Source organism: Manis javanica, chromosome 2, assembly GCF_040802235.1.
Source record: "Manis javanica isolate MJ-LG chromosome 2, MJ_LKY, whole genome shotgun sequence".
Lineage (NCBI taxonomy): Eukaryota > Metazoa > Chordata > Mammalia > Pholidota > Manidae > Manis > Manis javanica.
This window is the reverse complement of record NC_133157.1, coordinates 3,837,631-3,859,195: the sequence shown is the minus strand read 5'-3', so window position 1 is coordinate 3,859,195 and position 21,565 is coordinate 3,837,631. Positions and strand designations below refer to the sequence as shown.

Sequence of the window (21,565 nt, the reverse complement as noted above, 5' to 3'; positions counted from 1 at the left end):
AACTAAGGCTAAAAAAACCAACCACCACAAATTGTATTACATCATGAGCTCAACAAAAAACTGACTAAGGGATCCTAAAAGTAAAAACCAAGAGTTTATGCATTTCACAAAGGCTGCAATAGTCAGGAAATTCTATATAAACTTGTAAATAAGCTGTGTCCTTGAGTGACCTTGAGCAAGTTCACTTGTTTGAGCCTCCACTTCCTAACTTACTAAAACAAAAAAGCAGGAACAGAAGAGGGCTGGCCTTGATTTTTAATGCCTCTTTCGGCTCTACAATGTTGTGATTTTTTTCCACCAGGTCCAATCAAATCTTATTCTGACTTCTGGTTTTTCCCCACTCCTTCCAGTCTCCTCAGCTGCCCAGCAACCACTCCCCCAAGATGCTCCTGTTCCCAAGCCCTTCACAGTTCCCGTGAGTGTACCTCATCCTATTCTCCACCCGGACGCCCTGACCAGATGGCCAGTGCCTGGGAGTAGAATCACACTTCTGCAGCTCAGTTCCTAAAATAAGGAAAATGTTCTACTCTTCTCCCTGAACAAAAACATTACTCAGAGCTGAGACGGAACTGAGATCCCCGGCCCCTGACGCACAGCACCCTCTCCCAACCCAAAATGTCCAGAGCAAAGCGCTGCATCTTGTTGACAATGACAGCAGTCCTGCTCAGCAGTACCATCTGGGGTCCACAATTTAGCTCCATTAATGCTCTTAATTTGAAGACATCGAGCCCTAATTACACACTGGGTACTAAAAGGCAAACCCATCCCTGGTGCCAGCTACTTAGTGGTACTCTGTTGCCGTGGCAGCTGGCTGAGGTAGGTGGAGGCCAAGCCCGGCCTGTGAGCGCTCTCAGGTGGAAGCGCCCAGCTCCCGACGCAAGAGCGAACGGGAACAATGGGCTCCCCTTGGCCGTGGCCACAGAGCCGTGTGACCTGCCTCTGTTCCAGTGGGCTGTGCGCTTTAGGCTAGCAATTCCCTAGCCCAGTGGAGTCTGTGAGGGAAGCCAGCGCTGACCCTGAAGGATGAGTTCAAGTTCAGCAGGACAGCTTTGTTCCCGTTTCCACTGGTGGGGACAGGCGCGGGTGCTCACCTCCTGCTGCATGTCGCCATGCAGCCGTAGGAATTTTAATCGTGAGGAGGCAGATGGTGGCTGCTCTGACGCGGGGGCTCCTGAGCAGCTCAGCAGGGTCTGGACGAAGAGGTGGTAGTGGAACTCCACCAGCTCGCAACTTGAGAAGAAGATGATCATCTTCTGGTCTTTTTCAAACTACATTGATACAAAGGGGAAAAGCAACCACATTTTTTAGATTGGGTGACACCTAAAACAAGTATTTCTCTAGAATCAGTCATGCCGGCCCCCATTTGGAAACATGTGAAGACAGCTTTGAATTAAAGAACACTGACAGTGCACGCTACAAAGAATTCAGGAAAGGAAAAAGACACAGCCATCGCCCCGCCCGGGTTCCCCACATCCAACGAAGACAAGTACACTGTGGGGGGAGGCCGGACGTCAGCTCGGTTCCCTCATTCTCACCACCACGACCGGCTGAGACTGTAGATGCCAGAAGACCTTGGGGCCTCACTCGCAAGCCCTTCCACCTACGATTTCCCCGTACACCAGAGAAACTTACCACATGAGTCTAGTAAATAAACACAGACATCCTAGGAGTCTTTAAAACACACGAGCTCTGGCCCTTTTTTTTTTTGCCTCACATTCAGCACCTTTCTATCATCTATGACACTCCCAGCATCAGTCCCAGAAAGATATGTAAGGCAGATTTCAAGCTGAACGCAATGGCTACCGCTGACCTCTGATTCTTTCCTAGAACCACTGATACCTGTTATGCATTCACAAACACAGGTAAGCTGGAAATCCTCTGCATGTGTGCCTCACCTCGCTGCCATCAATGCCTGACACAAACACAACAAGGCTTTCTCCCCTGGATCAAGCCAGGTCTCGTCCAGTCCTACCTTACATTTCTGCAGGATGAAGGCTGCTAAGGAGACGAGCCTCAGTTTGCTGGGAACCAACGCCACATGCTGATCCAGCCTCTCTGGTATTGCAAAGCTGTGCAGCTCGTCGCTAGCTTGTGGAGGCCAAACCTCAGGAACTGCTCGGCCCTTTGGGTCAGACTGACCATGGCTTTCATCCAGGACAGAAATACAGACTGGATTGTGCAAACTGATATCAGCCAGCCGTGCTACACCTTGGATAGAAAGTGACAAAGACAAAACAGCTGCCAGGCACACACCATGAGACTGGTGTGTTCGCACAGCCCACACAGACTGCGCCAACACAGAGGCAGCACTGGTCTGCCCTACGGCCGTTGTGGGGGCAGCCCATCAATGGCTCCCCACGCCCAGCAACCCTTCCACACCCGGTTTCTCAACTTGGACCCATGGAAGGTCGCTGAGAGTACATTAACAGGTGTCTGCCCACCACTCCCAGAGAGGGCGCTATGGCCAGGTAAGTCATGAGAACGCTGCTTAGTTTTTACAGGCTCACCGGCCCTCCCAGGACCTTGCCTGTGTGAATGTGCACCAGGACCCTCCAAGAGGAGGCAGGAATGTGTGGCATTTCCCAAAATTTTGAGCACACAATCCTTTTCACGGATTATCTCTGAAGATTAATATTATCTAGAATACACTTTGAGACAGTTGATGCCATGACTGGCATCTGGTGTGTGCACATCAAAATGTGGCTAGAAAAACAAGCAAGCCAGACCCAAGAACGGGAAAGCTGCACTGTTGTTCAATGACTTGTGCAGAACAGTTCTGCTGGAGTCCGTAAGGACTTTTCCAAGCCTCAGTGTTCCCGTCTATAAAAGAATGCTAAGGATTTCCACCTTGTGAGGATGCAAAGACTGAGCTTCAAGAATTTTCTGTTGAAGGCACAGGGTCACTTTAGAAGAAAGGCAGGGTAGGGTGACTGCGGTAAAAACCGCACTGGGTAAGAGGCCGTCACCTCCAGGACCAGCGCCCTGCTCTCCTTGAGCTGCAATCCTCTGCCCGCTGACACAAGTAGCACCCTCCTCACAGAGATGGTTCTGGACCTGGGACCTGCCCACTCTCCCCATGCCCCAGGGAGCACAGCAGGGCGAGGGCAGGACACAGTCTAGGAAAGCAGTCCTTTAGGGGCACTTCCCTCCTCACCCTCTTTGCAAGGCTGAGAACCACGCAGATGACATTGAGTTCTCCTCTTCGTTAAGCACAAAGGCCCCTCTTTTCAACTCACCTTCTGTGAGCGTTGCCGACAGCAAGACGTTCTGTCGTTTCTGGCACTCAGAGTTCACGGCATTGAGGATCACTGTGACATCCTTTTCAAAACCCAAGTCCAAGATTCTGTGGTTTTCAGAGACGGAATTTTAGTCAATATGACGAATAAATGCTGCGACAAAGACACCAGAAGCCCCTTTGCTTCCACCTTTTGTGCTTCCTGGATGAGGCTCACCTGTCTGCTTCATCCAAAACCAGCCACTGTATCCGACTAAAATGAATGCTCTTTGTGGATTTTATGTGATCCACCAGACGACCAGGAGTTGAAATAAGGATATTTATTCCTTTGCGGAGTCTGTTTAAAATTATATATCACAAAAGAAAGTAAATCAAACAGGGCTGTATCAATATAAAACGCAGGAACAAGGCCAATAAATATTCATATCTAGCACCAAGGTACCATAACTCAAAATTGTCACAAACATCATGACAGACAGAGACATGGGTATATTTGTTTTAATTTTCCTCTGAAGTTTCTCTCCTACAGAATACAATTGTTAAGACCTGAAATTATATTAAAATCATAAAACCTTAACCTTGAAAGGAATCTTTACTATACAATCCAATGCCCTTTACATGCTTCATAGATCTTTCTAGAACAGATGGTCATCCAGCCTGTTAGTGAAGGCTTCTGAGCCAGAGAACCTCTTACCTAGAGATATTCCACGCCAATGTATTCTAATGGCTAGAACCCTTTTGTAACTTCCATACAATGGGCCTAACTTTGCCCCATAGACGAGGTAGAATAAATCTCATGTCTTACTCCCAAACATCATTTATCCTATTATTCCACAGCAATAAAATCCTCCAATTTTTAAGCTGTATTTGTTTTCCAGCTTCTCTTGGAATTAAATGTGGTCATGTGCCTGTGTTCAAGCAATGGGATAAGAGAATAAAAGGAATATGCAACTCCCATGAGCGCCTTTAAAAGGATGAAGATGACAGTATTTTTCCCGCTGAGACAGTATCCTCCAGCTGGCAGGGAATTAGATGTAATGGCTGGAGCTCTAGCAACTAAGGCTATGAGATAACCTTGAAAATGGAAGCCCCACTTAGAAGAAAACTGGGTCCTGACACTAAAGCACCATGCCAGCCCTGGATAGGCTATGCCAGGCTTCTTGAATATGAAAGAAGAAAAGAACTTCCCTCCTGTTTGTGCCACTGCTGTATGTTGTTATCTACAAAGGAATCTAATCCTGACCATCCTTTCAGGCTTCAAGTTTAATATTTACTCCTCAGTTACAGACTACACACACTGCTGGGTGTCGGTTACTAAGCATTAAGCTGAAGCACAATAAAAACGTTTTAAAAAGGATGCAAACAATTTGGGGTTTACTTGTTGCAGTGATCTTCAGTGATACTCCCTGCCAGCTGTACAGAAGCAGCCATCAGTGTATGTGGGCAGGAAAGGTGAGGTACAAAGGCATTAGGTAAGCTTACAATCTTGTTTTTGGAACACCACGTGACCAAATGCCAAACTCCAATGTACACAAAAAGGAGTCACCAAGGGGACAGTAACAAGGGTGACCATGGGGCTCAGGGGGATGGGAGTTAAGAAGGTAACGAGCATTGTTACTGACTACATAAGGCAGGAACGCCTTGTAGGCTATCCACAGCACCTCCTAGAAGTGACCGCTCCGGCTGACTAGTACGTCCCCCCACACTAGGGCCAGGGGGCACAGTCCGAGACAGGGCTCTTGGGTTTGGAAGGGTGAGTGTTACTGAACAGGGAGGAAGGACGGACAGAGTCAAAAGGAATTAACAACAAACAAACCTCCCCCTACCTGGCTTTTTCTGATTTTCTCTTCTCTCCTCCCATCAACACTCCAGGCACAATCCAGTTAAATGGCTACAGAGAAGACATCAGACAGAAATCAAGGCAAAGCCCCGTTTACTGAAAATACAGAGACTGATTCTAAGTTCCTTTTCCTCAAAGACAGTGGGAGGAAAGAGTGAGTCCTCTCATAGTGTCAGGCGCCCTCGTGCAGATACAGTCCCTAAGCTCCATCCGCCACGCCCATGATCACCACCAGCAGTGACCTAAATTACAGCTACGTGACTAGCTCCCACTACCATGAGAGAAACTGAGTTTTCAAATGATTCAAGTAGCTTCTCTGCCTTTCCCCATGGGGCCTGAGCTGAAAACACACTTTGGTAATTCTGTTGCCTTTTTTTTTCTTTCTGGTTAAAATAAAACCCAAACACAACGCATCCTTACCCCCAACTCCTGATGAAAGAAAGGACAGACAGGTGATTCTCAGTCTAATTCGGTGGGATGGTGGCTTTGGCTCTGAAGCCTCCTCTCTCTCTACTTCTCTGCTTTCTTAAACTCCAGTGCAGCTTTCTAAGTTGTCCTCCAATCGGTCACCTCCAGGCTGTACCTGTGAATCTTTGCCTGTGGTCTGCTGGTGACTAGGAACCGACTACAGGACGTTCCGCACCAGGAAGCCCTAGTAATCTAGCGAAGCTAGGTATCAGCAGTCTCTAAAGCCTACATCAGTAAAAAACTACAAACTGCACCCAGGGAGAGCAGAGACATCCAGGGAATAGAGGGAAATTAGAGTAATTCCCAGCTCTTTGAAAACAAAGACAAGACTGTGGAAACCTCTCTTTCCTCAAAAAGTCAGGAAAAAAAGATAAAACTGACCTCATGGCTTGCCTTACCTTAAGCAGTTTCTGGACAGTGTCAAAGCTTTGTAGAGCCAGCTGTAAGTATTACAAAGTCACAGATGAGGAGCATGGTTCCCCCACCCCCTCCTTTTTAAAAATTTAGACAATGTCAAGTAATTAGGATCCAACCTTGGACCTCAAAGTTAAGACTTAAGGAAACACACACACACACACACACACACACAAAATTTACTGGGAAAATATGCCTTGTTCTTATTCTTAAGTATGTCCCGCAGCCTGTCAGTTTAGCGAATGAGGGTAGTCATCTCATCTACTTCTCGGACGTATATAAAAACAGTGTTTTGTGCTCCCTCTACTGGTCCGAATTCCCAGAGTGCCACACACAAGTGCAAGTGTGTGGTGAACAAAAGATGGGAGAAATTAAACAGTGACCTGATTCTGGCTTTCTTTCGAGAGAGAGAGAAAATATAGTATATACAAAGGGGCAAACTGGCACAGTGGCACGACGGGCAGCCTGGGGAAGTTGGCTCCAAAGGTAATATGGCTGCATCCTAAAAATATGCCAGGTAGAGCAGCAGCGAAAGACTGATGGTCACTCCCCGAGTTTATTAAAGAGAAAACCCAACAAGCCCAGTGGAAAGCAGAGAAAGTGAGAATTAATGTAGGTCACAACCATTAACAAACATCAAAAAAGCTTCTGTGTGTTCCCTTTCTCCACGGATACGGATACAGTTTCTACATGTTTAGTATTCACGGAGCATCCCAGGGAGGAGCAAGTTTGCTGCTGTAAAAATTTAAACAGCTCTGTGCCTGCTCCTCACTGGATGGAGCTGAGACAGGGCACTGCAGGCTGTACAGAAGGCTGAGTGGGAGCTTCCAGCTCCATGATCGATTCTCTGCAAGGAATGATTAGCATAGAGAACAGATACCCTAATCTGAAATTGTCTCCACAGGCAAATAAAATATATCAGATGTAAGAGATTTCTACCAAGAAAGAAGAAAAATATTGAGAAGCGGAACTTTCAGGAACAAGTAAAACATTTGGCATATTTGGTATGTAACTTCTTAAAAAAATTTTTTTTTGATTATTTATAATAAGCAAAAAAAGTATAAAAATGTAATTATTTTCATCCTTAAATTATTAAAAAGACAGAAATTTATAGTATCTTATTAGTTTTTAGACAACAGGGAAATCATATTTATGATTTTCAAACAGTATTTGAACTTTTCTTAACAGGAACCAGAAGGATGGTTCCCAGGCAAAGGAAAGGGTGTAGTGGTTTGTGCAGGAAGGAGAAAAATAATTTGGCCACTTTGAAATTCAACAGGGCATCACTGAAATACTTGCTTAAATTCACCCTGAAAGTGAGGCTGCTTACCTCTCTCGTTGGCACTAGCACCAGAGCATAGGGGCCATCGCTGCGCTGTTGGCACAGAAGGAAAGAAACACCATGAGGAGGGTGAGTGAAGGTGCAGGGCTCCAGGCGGGCAGAACTGAAGGGCGGCCAGGCAAACATCAGACGCAGTCTCACTAGAGAAAGGGACAAGAAGTCCCACTACCCTCCTTATAGAACACTGCTCTAGAGGCTCTGGCCCATGCAATCAGAGAAGAGAAAGAAATACATATAAACCTGGAAAGCAGGAAGTGAAGTTGTCATTATTAGCAGATAAGGTTTTGTCCTAAAAACAAAAAAAAAATTAAGAGAAGCAAGTGAAAATCTATTACAAAAATGACAATTCTGTCAAGTAGCTGAATGCAAAATTAATACAGCAAAATTCAACAGCCTTTTAACATAGAAAGTTAGAAAATATAATGGAAGGGGGGGAATCACACTTAATTAGCAACAAAAAAGACATAAAGAATAGGCTTAATAAAAAATATACAAAACCCATATGATGAAAATTTTAAAACACTTCTGAAGAGCATAAAATAAAATTTGAATAAATGGGAAGACATAGCATATTCTTGGGTAAGATGACTCACTCTTAAAAATAAGCTATTTTTCTCCCTAAATCAACCCAGAAGTGTAATGCAATCCTAACAAAATGCCATAAATATGCATACATATGCGTATAAAAATAACGATCAGACCAGCTGATTTCCAAGTATGCAAAAGAAATGTGTAAGAATAACCAAGACATTTCTGAAAACCATCAGCTGTTAAAACCATTTAAAGCTATAGTAGTTTTTAAATTGATAGTAGGACATAGAGATTTCAGTAGTAAACACAGTCTAGAATAGAATCAAATATATACAGAAATCTAGGAAATAAGAAAAGCGGTATTTTACATTAGTAGGGAAAAGATGGGCCATTCAGAAGTCCTTTTAGAAAAAAAAGTTGGAATTCAGTTGGCCTTTTTACAGATGGTATAAAACTCTGAAACCACAGACAAAAACATGGACAGATTACATAAAAATTTTAAATTTTAGAATGGAAAAATAATACCTAAACAAAATAGTTAAATGACAACATGGGGAAAAAATATGCCAAGCATAAAAATGACCAGTTTCCTTAGCTCATAAAGGTTTATAATTAAATTTAAAAATAAAAATGAAAAAGATCATAACAACTCAAATAGAAATATGGAGAAAGGATAGGAACAGCTGGTCAGTGGAAATAAGAATTCAAAACATGGCTTTTACACATATGAGAAGATGTTCAACTTTACTCCTAAGAGAAATTCAAATTGAAACCATAATATGCTATTTTTCCCTGAGCAAAACTGAAACAGCTGACGTGGCTGATGAGGGCGTGGGCAAACAGGGGCTCTTGCACACTATTGGGAGCAATGCAGATCGGCATAACCCATGTAGAGGTCAATCTTGGTATTATCTATCAACTAAAAATGCAAATCCCACTTACAGGAATTTCTCTAAAAGACACACACATGTACATAAGAAAGTTGTAAAGTATTTCACATACGGTAGAGTATTTTTAATAGCCTTGTTTGCAGCCAACTATTGGATATAATGTGAATGCTACCAATGAGGGGTTGATTCAATGATTTATGGTGCATTCACACAGCGGAATACCAGGCAGCCATTAGACACATGACACAGATGTCCTGATAAGAAGTTACCCGACATACATTGAGTGAATGAGAAAACATCATATATAAAAGACAACCATTTGCGACTCGAACCAAACAGAACAGAAAAACAAATGAACAAGAACTTCAATCCAAGAGGAAAGGGGAACTATGCACACTTAGATTTGCTTTACACACCTGGAATGTCCCCAGGAGAATGCAGAGAGTGGGGAGAAGGATGCCTGGGTCCTGGGACGACACCAGTCCACGGTGAAGGGAAGGAGCAGAGGGACTTACTTTTCACAAGTTTTTTGGTACTCTTTAATACATTACATCTAAAAATAACAGGATTAGCAATAATAAAAGAAAACAAAAAATACAATAAAGCCCCACCTTGAAAGGGATCGCAGACACTTAGGAATGTATCAAAACAATGTTAGTGCAGAAGCTAAGCACAGATTGCGCAGCAAATTTGATTACAAGTATGGTTTTTATGTTTTGCATAGAAAGCATTTACACACAAGAAAAAAAGGATTTGGAATTCAAACTAGAGCTGTCTGTACTCAGCAACAACTTCGTGAGGCTGCGCGGAAGCCCAGGCGAGGAACGGTAAACATGTTAGAACAACGGTATCAACGTGCCAGTGTGACGTTAGGAGATTCTGACATTTCAAAAGGTGTTACTACATGGGCAAGAAGAAAGAAAAATGAATTCCTTGCAGGGCAGAAGTGAGTGAAGAAGGGTGGATGTGATGTTTAAAAAATCAGAGCTAAAGTAACTGAAAGAGTGAAAACAGAAAAGCAGTCCATGCTCATTCCATCACCAAAGCAATTTAAGATTCTGTTGGGTGCCCTGAATTTGCGGTTTCCTTGGATATGTGTTTTACAGGTCAGATCATTTTCAGTGACCTCCAAGGGTCTATATTAAATATTACTTGAAATAAATGAATTAAATTTGCGCTTGGAAAACTCTTTCTATAGAGTATTTCAGCCTTTAACAGAATGAAGTGTTAAGGGTAGTAAAATATCTGAGCAAATAAACACAACCTCATGGCTTGTTAATGGTTCTAAACAAAAGCACATCAAATCACTGCTCTTCAAACGAGCCGCAGGCCTGAGGCAATGCTGCCAGCCAATGCTTCCGAGTAGGTCCTCTGCGTGCACTAGCTCACCTGACCCTCACCATAACCCTAGACGACAGGTGCTGCAATCAGCCCAGCACGACAGGTGAGGGCACTGAGGCACAGAGCGGTGAAAGGGGCTGCCTGGAGTCACACTCGGACCCAGGCTTTGTGCAGAGCTGCCCGCCAAGCTGCCTCTCTCAGTGCGTCATCCAACCTCTGCAGTCCTCGTTCACACATCTGTGAGTGGGACAGCCAGACTAGAACAGGACTCATTCCAGCTCAATTATCCCGACTCCACGCTTCGGAGAGGAAAAAACCCCTCTCCCGGCAAGAAGTTCTCGCAGGGTATATAAATGGATGAGACTTTGCTGCACTGTTACGAGAATTTGCATTTCATCCTGTGAGCCAGGTACAGTGCTGAGTGTTGGCATGAATTATCTCACTGTAAAGCACCCAGTGGGAAGACAAAGCTGGTCTGGTCACCCAGGAAATCAAATTCCTCACTTACCCATCTCAGAGAAAACCAGTGTAATCGTTTGATCTTGCCCTTTCATGAATACACAAACACACAGATTAGTATGTATGAAATGGAGTCACACTATTTTGTAATCTGCCTTTTTCCAATTAACATGGCAAGACTTGTCAAGTTAACAGTAATTTCTTTCAATTTTATGTTTTACTGATTTTCAATTTTTTGAATAAAATTTAAACTTATTCATTTTAAAATAATTTCAGCATTACAGAACAACTGCACTATAGTACAAAGAACTCCATTATATCCTTCCCCCAGCTTCCTCAGATGCTACTGATTTTCAAAATCACAGTATGATCATCAAAACTAGGAAATTTTTGAATCGCTACTATTAATCAATCTACAGACCTTATTCAAATGTCACTAGCTGCCTTATGAACATCCTTTTTCCAGATTGGGATCCAGTTCAGTACCACATGTTGCAGTTAGCTATCACACCTCCTTTGACTCTCAATTGGGGGGAGTTTTTAGTATTTGTCTTTTCTGACCTTTTGAAGAGTACTGGCCAGATGCTTTGTAGAATGTCCCTCAATTTGGGTTAGTCTGACATTTGCTTATGAGTAAATTAGGGTGATGTGTTTTCAGTAAGAGAATCACAGAAGTGATGTGTCCTCCATGCACCTATCAGAGGCACATGGGGTCTGCACATCTCAGCACTGGTGACGCCCACCCTCACTGGGTGAAGGTGGTGGCAGCCCAGCTTCCACACTGTCAAGTTATCATTCTTCCGTCTGTGATTAAGAAGTATCTTGTGGGGAGATGCTTTAAGACAATGCAAATACCCATTTTTCATCAGACTTTCATTCACTCACTTTATCATCTATGATGATCCTTGCCGGACACATGACTGTGGCATTTGCCAAGTGATGATATTCTACATTTATTCATGGAATTCTACTTTAAGGAAGGGCTTTCCCTTCTCCATTTACTTATTCAATAATTTATTTATATCAGTTTGGACTCATGGATATTTGTTTTAGTCTATGGGCTGTAATCCAATACTATCATTATTATTTTCTCGCTCTAATATCAGGTAGGCGCGATACATATCTAACTCCACATGTTCAAATCGAGAAAAAAGGTAAACCAATTGGCTCTTTTCATCTGCTCATGCGCCCACCTTGCTTCCTATTTCTGACCTCACCATTTCCTCTCAACTGAGAATAGCTAGGGCTGTATTTGTGGGATTTGGGGCTAGGTTTGGAGATGCCGCCGATGCCTCTGAACACAACAGTTAACTGGCCTCCTAGGGATCCCAAGGGGACCAATTCTGGCCTCTTGGGGTTAAGTGTTCTGCCATTACTCACCACACGGCCTTCGAAAGTCACTTAACTTCACCAAGACTCCATTTCTTTTTTGCAAAATTGGGAGAACAGTAATACCTACAACTCAGAGGCAGTTCAAGGTTCAATAGGTAACACAGGCAAAGCACTCGGCATGATGTCTGACACACGGGGAGCATTTTCCACATGTTCCCTATTAGACCTACAGTGATGATTATGAAATATTTTATTCTATTCTACTCTGAGCACAATGTTCAGATGCAGCATGTTTATGTAATAAGGAAATTAAAAAGAGGTAAGAAAACAAATGCTAAGTGAGAAGAGATCCATTTGGGCCTGGAACACCTGCTTTGGTTCAGTCTGATGCACAGTATTTAGGCACTGAGCAGTAATAACAGAAAAACATTTACTCTCACCTGTATTTTTGGTTTCATTGCTTGAAGACACTGGACCACAGGGATGCAGTAGGCAAGAGTTTTACCTTTTAAAAAAAGTACAAAAGCAATTAAAATTATACACCCTGTAGATGTAAGAAAAGCAAATACAGTAAGAGAAACGGCTATCTTTGGGTAGCACTGAATTCTGGGGTAAGAAAAAGCACACATCATACATTCCAGAGGAGTGAAAATGGAATTCCCGTCTGCCACAACGCAATCATTTTGCTTTGTAAATTCAGTACTCCTGAAAGAAACCCTGCAGACTCAGCTCTTTCACGCATCTAACAAGGGAGGCTCTGATACCTCCCCCAGGTTACACAAAGGTGCACCGTGCTGGTTGTTCCTGGAAGCTAGAAAGCTCATCTGAAGTCCTTAACCTCTCAAAAGAGCTTCAGTGGTCAAGTAAATATCCTCTGTGGTGCTGATGTGATTAGGAGCCAGTCTGAATCCCAGAGTTAGCCTCTGAAGACCAAGGAGAAACCAAGGGATGCCAAAAGCCTTAGGTTTCCACCCACCTAAATGGTGGCTGAGCTCGGGGGGGCCGAGGGCACAAGAGGATCAAAAGAATAAGTCCAGACAACTCTGGAACATGCAAAAACCATGTTCCATGTCCGAGTATACTAACGACATCCAACAGTGTCAGACTGTTTCAATGCCAGAAGGAAATATTCATTCCCCACTGGAGTGAGGCTGGGCGGCTCTGGCCACAGCCAGCAGGACTGGCGAAGGGCTCTCAGGGACGGCGGCACGACCTGATGGCTTCCTGGTTGTGGCACCACCCGACCAGCCCCTTCCTTTCCCCATGGGAACAGATTCCGGGAGCTAATCAACAGCCAGCATGGCCTCCCTCCCCAACAAAGCAGCCACCACTACAGACACCTTACTATACAGCTATTCCGTGAACACGGCCTCGAGACACAGGACGAAGGGGGCAGAACAAGTGCCACTGACCTGAGCCCGTCTGCGATCTCACGAGAGCATCTCTGCCTTCCAGCAACACGGGAATACTTTGCTTCTGAACACTTGGGCCCAAAAGAAAGAACACATGCTTATCTGTAATATGTTAGCCATTATGTTTACAGGCAGAGCAGCAGGCCGCACAAATGCAACCTGCCCGTGCTTTGGTTTGCCTGTCACCTGCCACCTTACACGTGACCTAAACATTCAGTGAGGGGCTGAGAAGCTTCTGACAATTAGAAGAAGGAAACCTCAGTTAATTTCTGGAACTTAGTTGAAAATGTAAGCCAGAGATTGGCCATTCTTTTAGATTCATTAAAAAGAAAAATGTGACAGGCACGATGACATCAGAGCTGCCATGAAAACATGTCACACACACTCCTGCCTTCCGTAACGGGGGACAGGAAACACTGAAACACGATGGGAAGAGTCCCGGGCAGAAGGGAGGCGGGAGCCTGTGAGCCATCCAGAGGGCCAGAAGTGCTAGCCATTCTCCAGAAGACCAAGATAGGACTGAAACACACACACTACGACTATGTCTACATGTCCATTTAAAGACAAACAACAGCAAGAGTACAGAAATTCTTTAAATTTGGTTGATAAAACTGAACCAAAAATACTGATGAGGTCTCCTTATTTTATTCAGTATTCTTATTAATTTTCACTTTAAGTAAATGTGATTACTAGAAATTGTAAAGAAGCATTCAAAAAGAGGAAGTTCATCTCTGCTACGTACCTTTTTTTACTATTCTATTTCCATTTTCTGAGAGCTTTACTACTAACAAACTTTTCAAAGACCTTTTTCAGTATCCCATTGTATCTAACCAAATATTTACTCGCCTTTTTGGTGGAGTCTAGTTCTTAATACAAAGAAATGACATGATAAATTCTGTATTTTGGACAAATTATTTTTAGGGCAGCATGGATAACAGTGGGGTCTTATGCACACCATCTTATGGACCAGCGCTCTCTTACAGCTTAGGGCTGAGAGCAGAACCAGATGGGAGACCTAGCCTCTCCATTTAACAGGTGAGGAAACAGTGGCTAAGTGGTATGTCAAGCCGTCAATGGTCAATGATATGGCATTGTTGGCTAATGCCAAGACACAAGGTTGCTCTGTCCTCTGCAGACAATTATTTCATCTGCTTACACACATTTCATCTGCTTATACCCACTTACATCCTGAGAATATCAAGATTGGCCTGGAATTCTTACCTGGTCATACATGACATTTTTAAGACTGTATTTATTGTGGAAATCTAAAAGAGAAGACAAAAAGCAATTTTCTTTATGGATTTTTTTGGTACAAATATACTTAATGCAAATAAGGACACAGAAAGGAGAAAATACTGGTATGAAACGATTACCATGGTCAAATCAAGTCCCTCCAGCCCAATGGTTCTCAACTGGGGGTGGTTCTGCGTCCCCCTCCCATCTGCCGGCTACACCCTGCCCTGACATGTGGCTGTGGCTGGAGAATTGTCACAACTGAGGGAGGTGAGCAGAGGCACCGGCTGCAGCTAAACCTCCTACAGTGCCCAGGACGGCGTTTCCATCCCCAGAGGCCCACAGCTGCCAAAGCTGTAGGCGAGAAAACCAGCTGAGGTAACCCACCCTAAAAGCTCTCGGGAGTAGGAAAGCTGCGACCATATGAGCAGAAGAAATCCAGACGCCCTAAAAGTTAATGTATTTTTCTCTTCTTACTCTACAATAAGTCTGGAAAACGCATTCATGGTTTTTAGGGAAAAAAGTTGTCTATTTGTGCGTAGTAAATTCACGTTAAAATAGCCTCGTCTTCCTTCAATTCTTTGTAACTACAGACTTCCCTTAAGAGCAAGATGCCAGCGCAGTTCCCTTCCCTGTGGTCACTGTGACATCTACCACCCAGAACAGCCTCAATGTCCCATCTGTCCAATAATTAGGACGTTGTCTTTAAGTCCAATAAAGTCCCAGTCCTAAACTAGGTGAGGAAATTAGGTGAGGAAAGTCTTTGGATTATTTTTATTAAAAGGGAGTAGAAGTAATTCCTACTATTAAAATGGGGGAAATGGGGGTAAGGAAAGTGGCCAGCAACCTAAGCTCACTTGAACTGTCCTGGAAGAGCAGCTTAGCAACCTGAGTTCATTCAGGTAACTTGGTACAGAAATGACCATTCTCTTTTTTTCTTCTTCTAGAACTGTCATGAATAATCAAATAATAAAAAAAAAATCAACTGCATAAGACACTGGAAAGATACTTACCAAATGTGGGTGGAGGTCCAGTCCATGAAAAGCATCTGAAGTAAACACTTTTTCTTGTACCTGCTTTACTACAGGTCTGCAAATGATGACCAAAACCCAGGCATCAGTTCCAACAAACAAAGAAAAAGGCACAAACACTTAATTCTTTTTATTCCTAAAGTGCACCTGCACCTGGACATACCTGTGGAGTTCTGGAATTTCAGGGTTGTTTTTAAACAATGATGAAGTCTTAATGCACGGTTTCTGTTCTTGCTTTCTATCACTGGCACTAGCCGAAGACTTCTTCAGAGAAAATATTTTCTGTGCTTTCCCCTTAAAAGTCTTCTGTGTTTCTTTTGGAGCAGTTTTCTTGGCCGGGAGAAATGATGTCTCGTTCTTCCGTTTCCATGGGGGAGCCTCACTGGACCCTTGGTATTTTCTTTTGGTGGCCTCTCCTTGCTGCATTGTTCCCAAAAGGAAAGAGCAACAAGAGATGCATTAGTCCATGAAGACAGACCTCAGAGTGAAGCCTCACTGCCCACAGAATTGCATCTCTCCCTGCAGAGATCATTATGCCCCATATGTCAAGCAACAGTTTAGGGTCTGCAATCACATTCTTTGACTCAGCTTTTTTTCCAAAAGGAAAACAAAAAAATCCCACAAAATCTCAGCTCATTCATCTACTAGACCCCATCATCCATCTTAACTGTCAACTTAGCCAAGAAGAAGATGAGGCTCAAGAAGGGAGAAACATTTTGGGGCTGAATGTTAACAAATGGAGTCTGTTTTAGGGAAGAGCCCACCTTGTGAGGTGTGCATGTAAGTCACCCACATCCCTGGAAACCCATTCACACGAGAAGAAGGGGGGCAGGGGAAATGAATCCTCCCTCTCTACCAACAACGCCCGTTGGCGACTACATGTGGAAGGCTGCATCCCAGCTTACGCGCACGCAAAAACCTTCATGACTGCTCCACCCTCGCGGGCTTGGATCGCAGTCATTCTCTCCCCTCACGCTGCTCTCCCAGATTCAGATGGCTTGCACACAATTCCTTCTTGCCGTTTCCATTCCAAATGAGAATTCTGCTCCATCCGTCACTTCGGCCACAATTATTTCCAACCCTCCCTGCCCTTTAGTATCCCGTCTGATCGCCAATCACAACCCACAACGCTAGATGTTTTCTTGCCTGTTGCTTCTTGCTTCCATAACATGAATGTGCTTAAATTCATGATATCCAAGCTTCCCCTAGGAGAAGAAACATCCAATTCTTCTATTTTCTTTGGCCTTCTCTTCCAATTTACACATGAATATAAAGAACCCCATGAGTAGCCAGGGCTTGTTATTCTGGAGTTTGGGGTTCACTTGGAATATGTTATTTTCCTCTTAGCTTGAAATGATGACTTCCAATTACACATCAGCTTGCTTTAGCCGTAACTGTCAGCTTCACACTAACCTGCCGATAACAAGAGTTCTTTGTCCTAGCAACAACAGGGACTCCTACATCTAAGTAACTCAATAAATACAGCCTCACATATTTAATATTAATAAAATACTGACCTACCTCATTTTACAAATTTATTCTTACAGAGTCCCAAGTTTATGAATTTTCAGATTAAAGAAAGAGATGAAGTCAAGTTGCAGGTCTGTTTAATCATTCACAAGGCAGAATGAAATGTGCAAACTTTACCTGATTCATAGAACCACAGACTCTCTGAGCATAAAAAGGCCTTAAGGCCACTGCCACCACACAAGGACTTCCTATCACAGGCTCCCTGACGGGTGGCGTTTCTGCCTACACACCTCTTCTTAACTGTTACCCATCCCTTGAGGCAGACCAAAGTCTAGGAGTTACAAAGCTGTTTCTGAAATTCAGGCAAGATCTGCCACCTTGACCATCTACCTACTAGTCTGAGGTTTGCTTTCTGCATCAACACAGAAGCAGCTTACTTCCTCTTCTACATAACATTCCTCATACATCAGATTATCTCCTTTTTTCTGTCTTCATTGGACTAAATAATCCAAATAGGATACAAACTTTAGATCCCTTATCATACTGGTCACCCTTTACTCCCATGTCAACTTCTCTCTAAAAGCAAATATTCAGAGTTGAGTACAGTATTTATTAGACAGCTTTTCCATAGCTCTTAAGCTAAATCTGTAGTAATATGATCTACAAAGCCCTCTAAAATCTGGCCTCTGCCCATCTCACCAGTCTCAGCTGTACCCTCTGCTTTCCTGGTCTTTCTTAATTCCTAGAATGTACCACGTTCCCTTGCTCCTCAGGGCCTTTGCACATGTTACTCCTACCCCCATGTCTCCAACCCTCCCTTTGGCTGCCTGACTGACACTCATCCTTAGAAGAGTCTTTCCTGACCTCCTCTTTTTTCTTTTGGTGGCCTCTCCTCGCTGCATTGTTCCCAAAAGGAAAGAGCAACAAGAGATGCATTAGTCCATGAAGACAGACCTCCGAGTGAAGCCTCACTGCCCACAGAATTGCATCTCTCCCTGCAGAGATCATTATGCCCCATATGTCAAGCAACAGTTTAGGGTCTGTAATCATTCTTTAACTCAGCTTTTTTTCCAAAAGGAAAAAAATCCCACAAAAATCTCAGCTCATTTATCTACTAGACCCCATCAAGCCAAGGATCCTGTTCTTGACTCACCTGGAACCCTTATTCCCCTTTGTAGCACTTAGCACAATGACATGTATGGAATGTAATTCACTGTGTGGGGTTTGTCTTCCCTGTTAGATCATAAGCTCAGTAAAGAAATGGATGAGCCTGTCTTGCACGGCACTGAGTCCCTGCACGGGGCCCAGGTCTGGCACAAAGTAAGCGCTCTACAGACGCTTGTAAGACGAGTGAAATGCAATGGGATTATCCCTTTCTGTGACATGGGCACTACCCTACTACATCTTAGCTTTTCTCCCCCAGTGCCCACAGCACATTCGTTTAAAAACTGACTGCTTAGTAGCTGCCAAGTAGCTTGCTTCTTAAGATACAATGCTGGAAGATCAGCCAAGCCCTGGAGGAAGTCACAGACTGCTGGAAGAGACATGTACCACCATATATCCAAACCCATATTTCCACTACAGAAGAGGTACGGACAAAGGACTATGAGAGCACAAAATAAGAAGAAACACCACTATGGCTTATCACAAGCAGAGGCAAAGAAACAGGAATGCATCATGAGGTGGTATTTGGGCAGAGGGGCAAGGACCTATTGAGATCTACTAAGAATTAGCTACACAGCATGAAGCAAGTCACATCTGAGTCTTTGCTCTTGCACCCGTAAATGAAGATTATGGCAGCTGCCCCCCTAGGGCCCATGTGGCCCTCACAGTGTTTGGTATCAGTACTATGTGTTTGGTATCAGTAAACATACTGACTAGTTACTGTGCACCAGGCAGTATGCTAAGTACTTATACGAATGATCTCATTTACCAACAGAGGTACAGGTATCCTCTCATTTTAAGGTGACAACACTGAGGCAGAGACGGGAGGTAATCTGTCCCAGAATCACTGAGAGATCCAGGCTTTGCCCAGACGTCGATTACACGGCTTGGGTTCCTGACAATACTATAATTGCATTTATTAATTATATCATGTTTGGTTAGAAAACATCACATACAATTTGATCATTATTTTGTTTTGAGCTGTTTTCTGGAAGAATATATACCAAAATGTTAATCAGAGTTCTAAGTATGGCAGCTGTGGGTGGGGATTTTTTAATTTGGTTTTGTTTTATTTACCTACTTTACAATTTTCCAACAATAAATTTGTGTTAATTTAATGACCAGAAAACACTTTAGAAAGAGAATGTTCTGCATAGTGTTAGATATAGGGTAATTTAACAGATCAAGGTTTTTCCAAATCCGGTATGTGAGCTATTCATCCCAAATTCAGGCTACTGGCAAATTTAATTAGCATGTCCACAATTCATAATTGTGAGGACACAAATAAGTAGATGCAGACAAAACCACTACAGACACTTATACTTATCACCACCTTATCAGTTAACACCCTTTTAACACAATGGTTTAAGCAATCATAAAACAGACACCCTATGTCTATGTATTCAACTCAAAGTTTTAGCAAGTGCTGCCTATGTGTTAGTTACTAGGCACATACTAGGCACAAGCACCCCACTGACTTTCATTATGTAGCAATTATATTACTGAAAACGGAACTAATATGATTTTCTTAAATTATTGACATTTATTAAATGCCCTTCTATGGACCAGAAAATGTATAGAGTGTTTCTGTGTATTATCTCACTTAATCCTCTTAATAACCTTATATGAAGTATAAGTTATTGTTCTCATTTGACGGGTAGGAAAAGTGAAAATCAGAGAGGCGAAGAAACTCCCCCAAGGTCACGGAGCTAGTCTACTGCAAGGCTGGCATGTAATCCCAGGTCTGTGCTACCCCAAATGCAACTCCTCCAGTTGTGACTTTCCCTTCCCCTTCCCACACAGATGTGGCGATACCATTGGCTAGCTGAAAACTCTTTACTCCCAAGCTCCTAAATCCTGAAGTTTGATTAATACAAAAAAATAACCAAAGAGAATACAGACAGCGGGTGTTTGCAGCTGTAAGGTTCTATGAACTCAAGGAATTTCATCTTCAACACATTGGTTGAACTGAACTGAACTTCGGCAATTGACTTTTCAACGGGCTTAATCTGTTGCTTTTTCGAGAATACGCGTGCACGCACACTCTCCGTCATTAGCGTAAGATTGTGGTCCGGTAACATGATTTCACAAATTTTCTGCCCTGCAGATCTCTTCTTTCCTAAGAGATAAGTCAACCGTCCCAGAAAAGTTCTCAGTTGTGGCCTGGGTTAAATTTAAGGCATCTTTCCCCTCCCTAATGAGGGGTTTATACTGAGCTGTATCCTTTCCCCCTCCACGGCACGTGGATGGAAATCTATGCCATTTTTAAAAGCTCTAGAAAGAAATGTCTAGTCTCCAATCCTCATTACTGAAACAAATGACCCTTTGTGCAGACAACAGAGACAGAGAGAGAAGTGTGGCTGGTAAGTGACGGGGCTGGGACTCCCGCCCGTGCGCCGGTTCCCAACTCCAAAGGGAAAGAGCCTCCGACCTTCACACTACCTTTCGAGTCCTCCAACTACCAAGGGCTTCCCAAGCCAGCAACCGCCCCTCTAACCAGTCCGCTCCCTCCAAGACCCTCCTGCGCGGGGTGGGGTTCCGGTCTCAAACACGTGTTGCTCGGCGACTCCGCCAGAAGCTAATGCTACCTGACTTTCTCCCAACTACGTCAGTAATTTCGAAACCCGACCCAAAGGCAAGGCGGCAGTTCGCAGGCCCGGCCCAGCTGCGTACGGATCTGAAGCCGGGTCAGCACTCACCCGCCTCACCTGGGCCCGGCGGGGTCCGGAGGACGTCCTGGGGGCGGCAGCCGGGGACTCGAAACCCTGGAGGCGCACGCCGTGGGCGACCGCCATGGCCGGCGAAGGGGTGCAGCCTCAGGCGGGCGAGCCAGGCGCGCCTGGACCTGGAGAAGCTGGACGGCGGCTCCGCTTGTGCCCACGTGGGACGCGCGCGAGGACCCCACAGCTGCCCCGTCGGGTCCTGCGGCCGCGCCCCGTCCGGGTCCTGGAGGGCTCGCGAACACCGACCGGGTCAGCCCCGCTGGAGATCGGGGCCGCGGCGCCGGAGCCCCAGAGCTGGCGAGGGAGGCCGGCCGGTGCAGGGGATGTCCAATTACACAGCCCCGGAGTTCATGCTTGTGAAGTTTGAACGCCTCTGAGAAACAAGAGGCCTTGCGCCACCTACCCAACGTTTCCTTCGTCTGCCGCCGGGTTACGGTCCCCTCGCACTGTAGTTGCCCGGGGAGGTCGCTATAGGGCCTGGGGCTTGGTCTCCCAGACAGGGTGTCCTCGAAACTGTTTCCCCTCGCCCTTCGTGGCCGAGTCCCGGCGCTTCTGTCCGGCCAGCAGAGGAGGCGCGGTTTCTAGACAGGCAGCGCCTTGGCCACCTGGCAGGGCTAGGTCGCCTAGCAACGGCGGGGTCCTTCGTGGCTCCGCGGCGCTCCGGGCCTGCGGGGAGTGAA

At 44.5% G+C, this 21,565-nt stretch overlaps 1 protein-coding gene across 5 annotated transcripts in view; it reads right to left on the bottom strand.

Moving 5' to 3' along the window:
• DDX31 (DEAD-box helicase 31) overlaps positions 1–21,468 on the bottom strand; it is a 66,985-nt gene extending 45,517 nt beyond the window's left edge. Inside the window, exons 1-14 of one of the 5 annotated variants that reach the window (XM_073222334.1) lie at positions 21,289–21,468; positions 15,692–15,948; positions 15,511–15,586; positions 14,486–14,529; positions 13,265–13,335; positions 12,293–12,357; positions 9,122–9,187; positions 7,288–7,332; positions 5,942–5,983; positions 5,062–5,126; positions 3,453–3,572; positions 3,237–3,343; positions 1,973–2,208; positions 1,092–1,268 (exon numbers count right to left, since the gene is read on the bottom strand). In XM_073222334.1, coding sequence (XP_073078435.1) covers positions 1,092–1,268; positions 1,973–2,208; positions 3,237–3,343; positions 3,453–3,572; positions 5,062–5,126; positions 5,942–5,983; positions 7,288–7,332; positions 9,122–9,187; positions 12,293–12,357; positions 13,265–13,335; positions 14,486–14,502 — 1,011 coding nt within the window. In that variant the 5' untranslated portion in view covers positions 14,503–14,529; positions 15,511–15,586; positions 15,692–15,948; positions 21,289–21,468. Of the gene's footprint in view, positions 1–1,091; positions 1,269–1,972; positions 2,209–3,236; positions 3,344–3,452; positions 3,573–5,061; positions 5,127–5,941; positions 5,984–7,287; positions 7,333–9,121; positions 9,188–10,569; positions 10,609–12,292; positions 12,358–13,264; positions 13,336–14,485; positions 14,530–15,510; positions 15,587–15,691; positions 15,949–20,861; positions 21,269–21,288 lie in introns of those variants that run through there. The other 4 variants (XM_073222329.1, XM_037007836.2, XM_037007837.2 and 1 more) reach the window with 4 other exon arrangements.
• Positions 21,469–21,565: the final 97 nt, after the last annotated feature.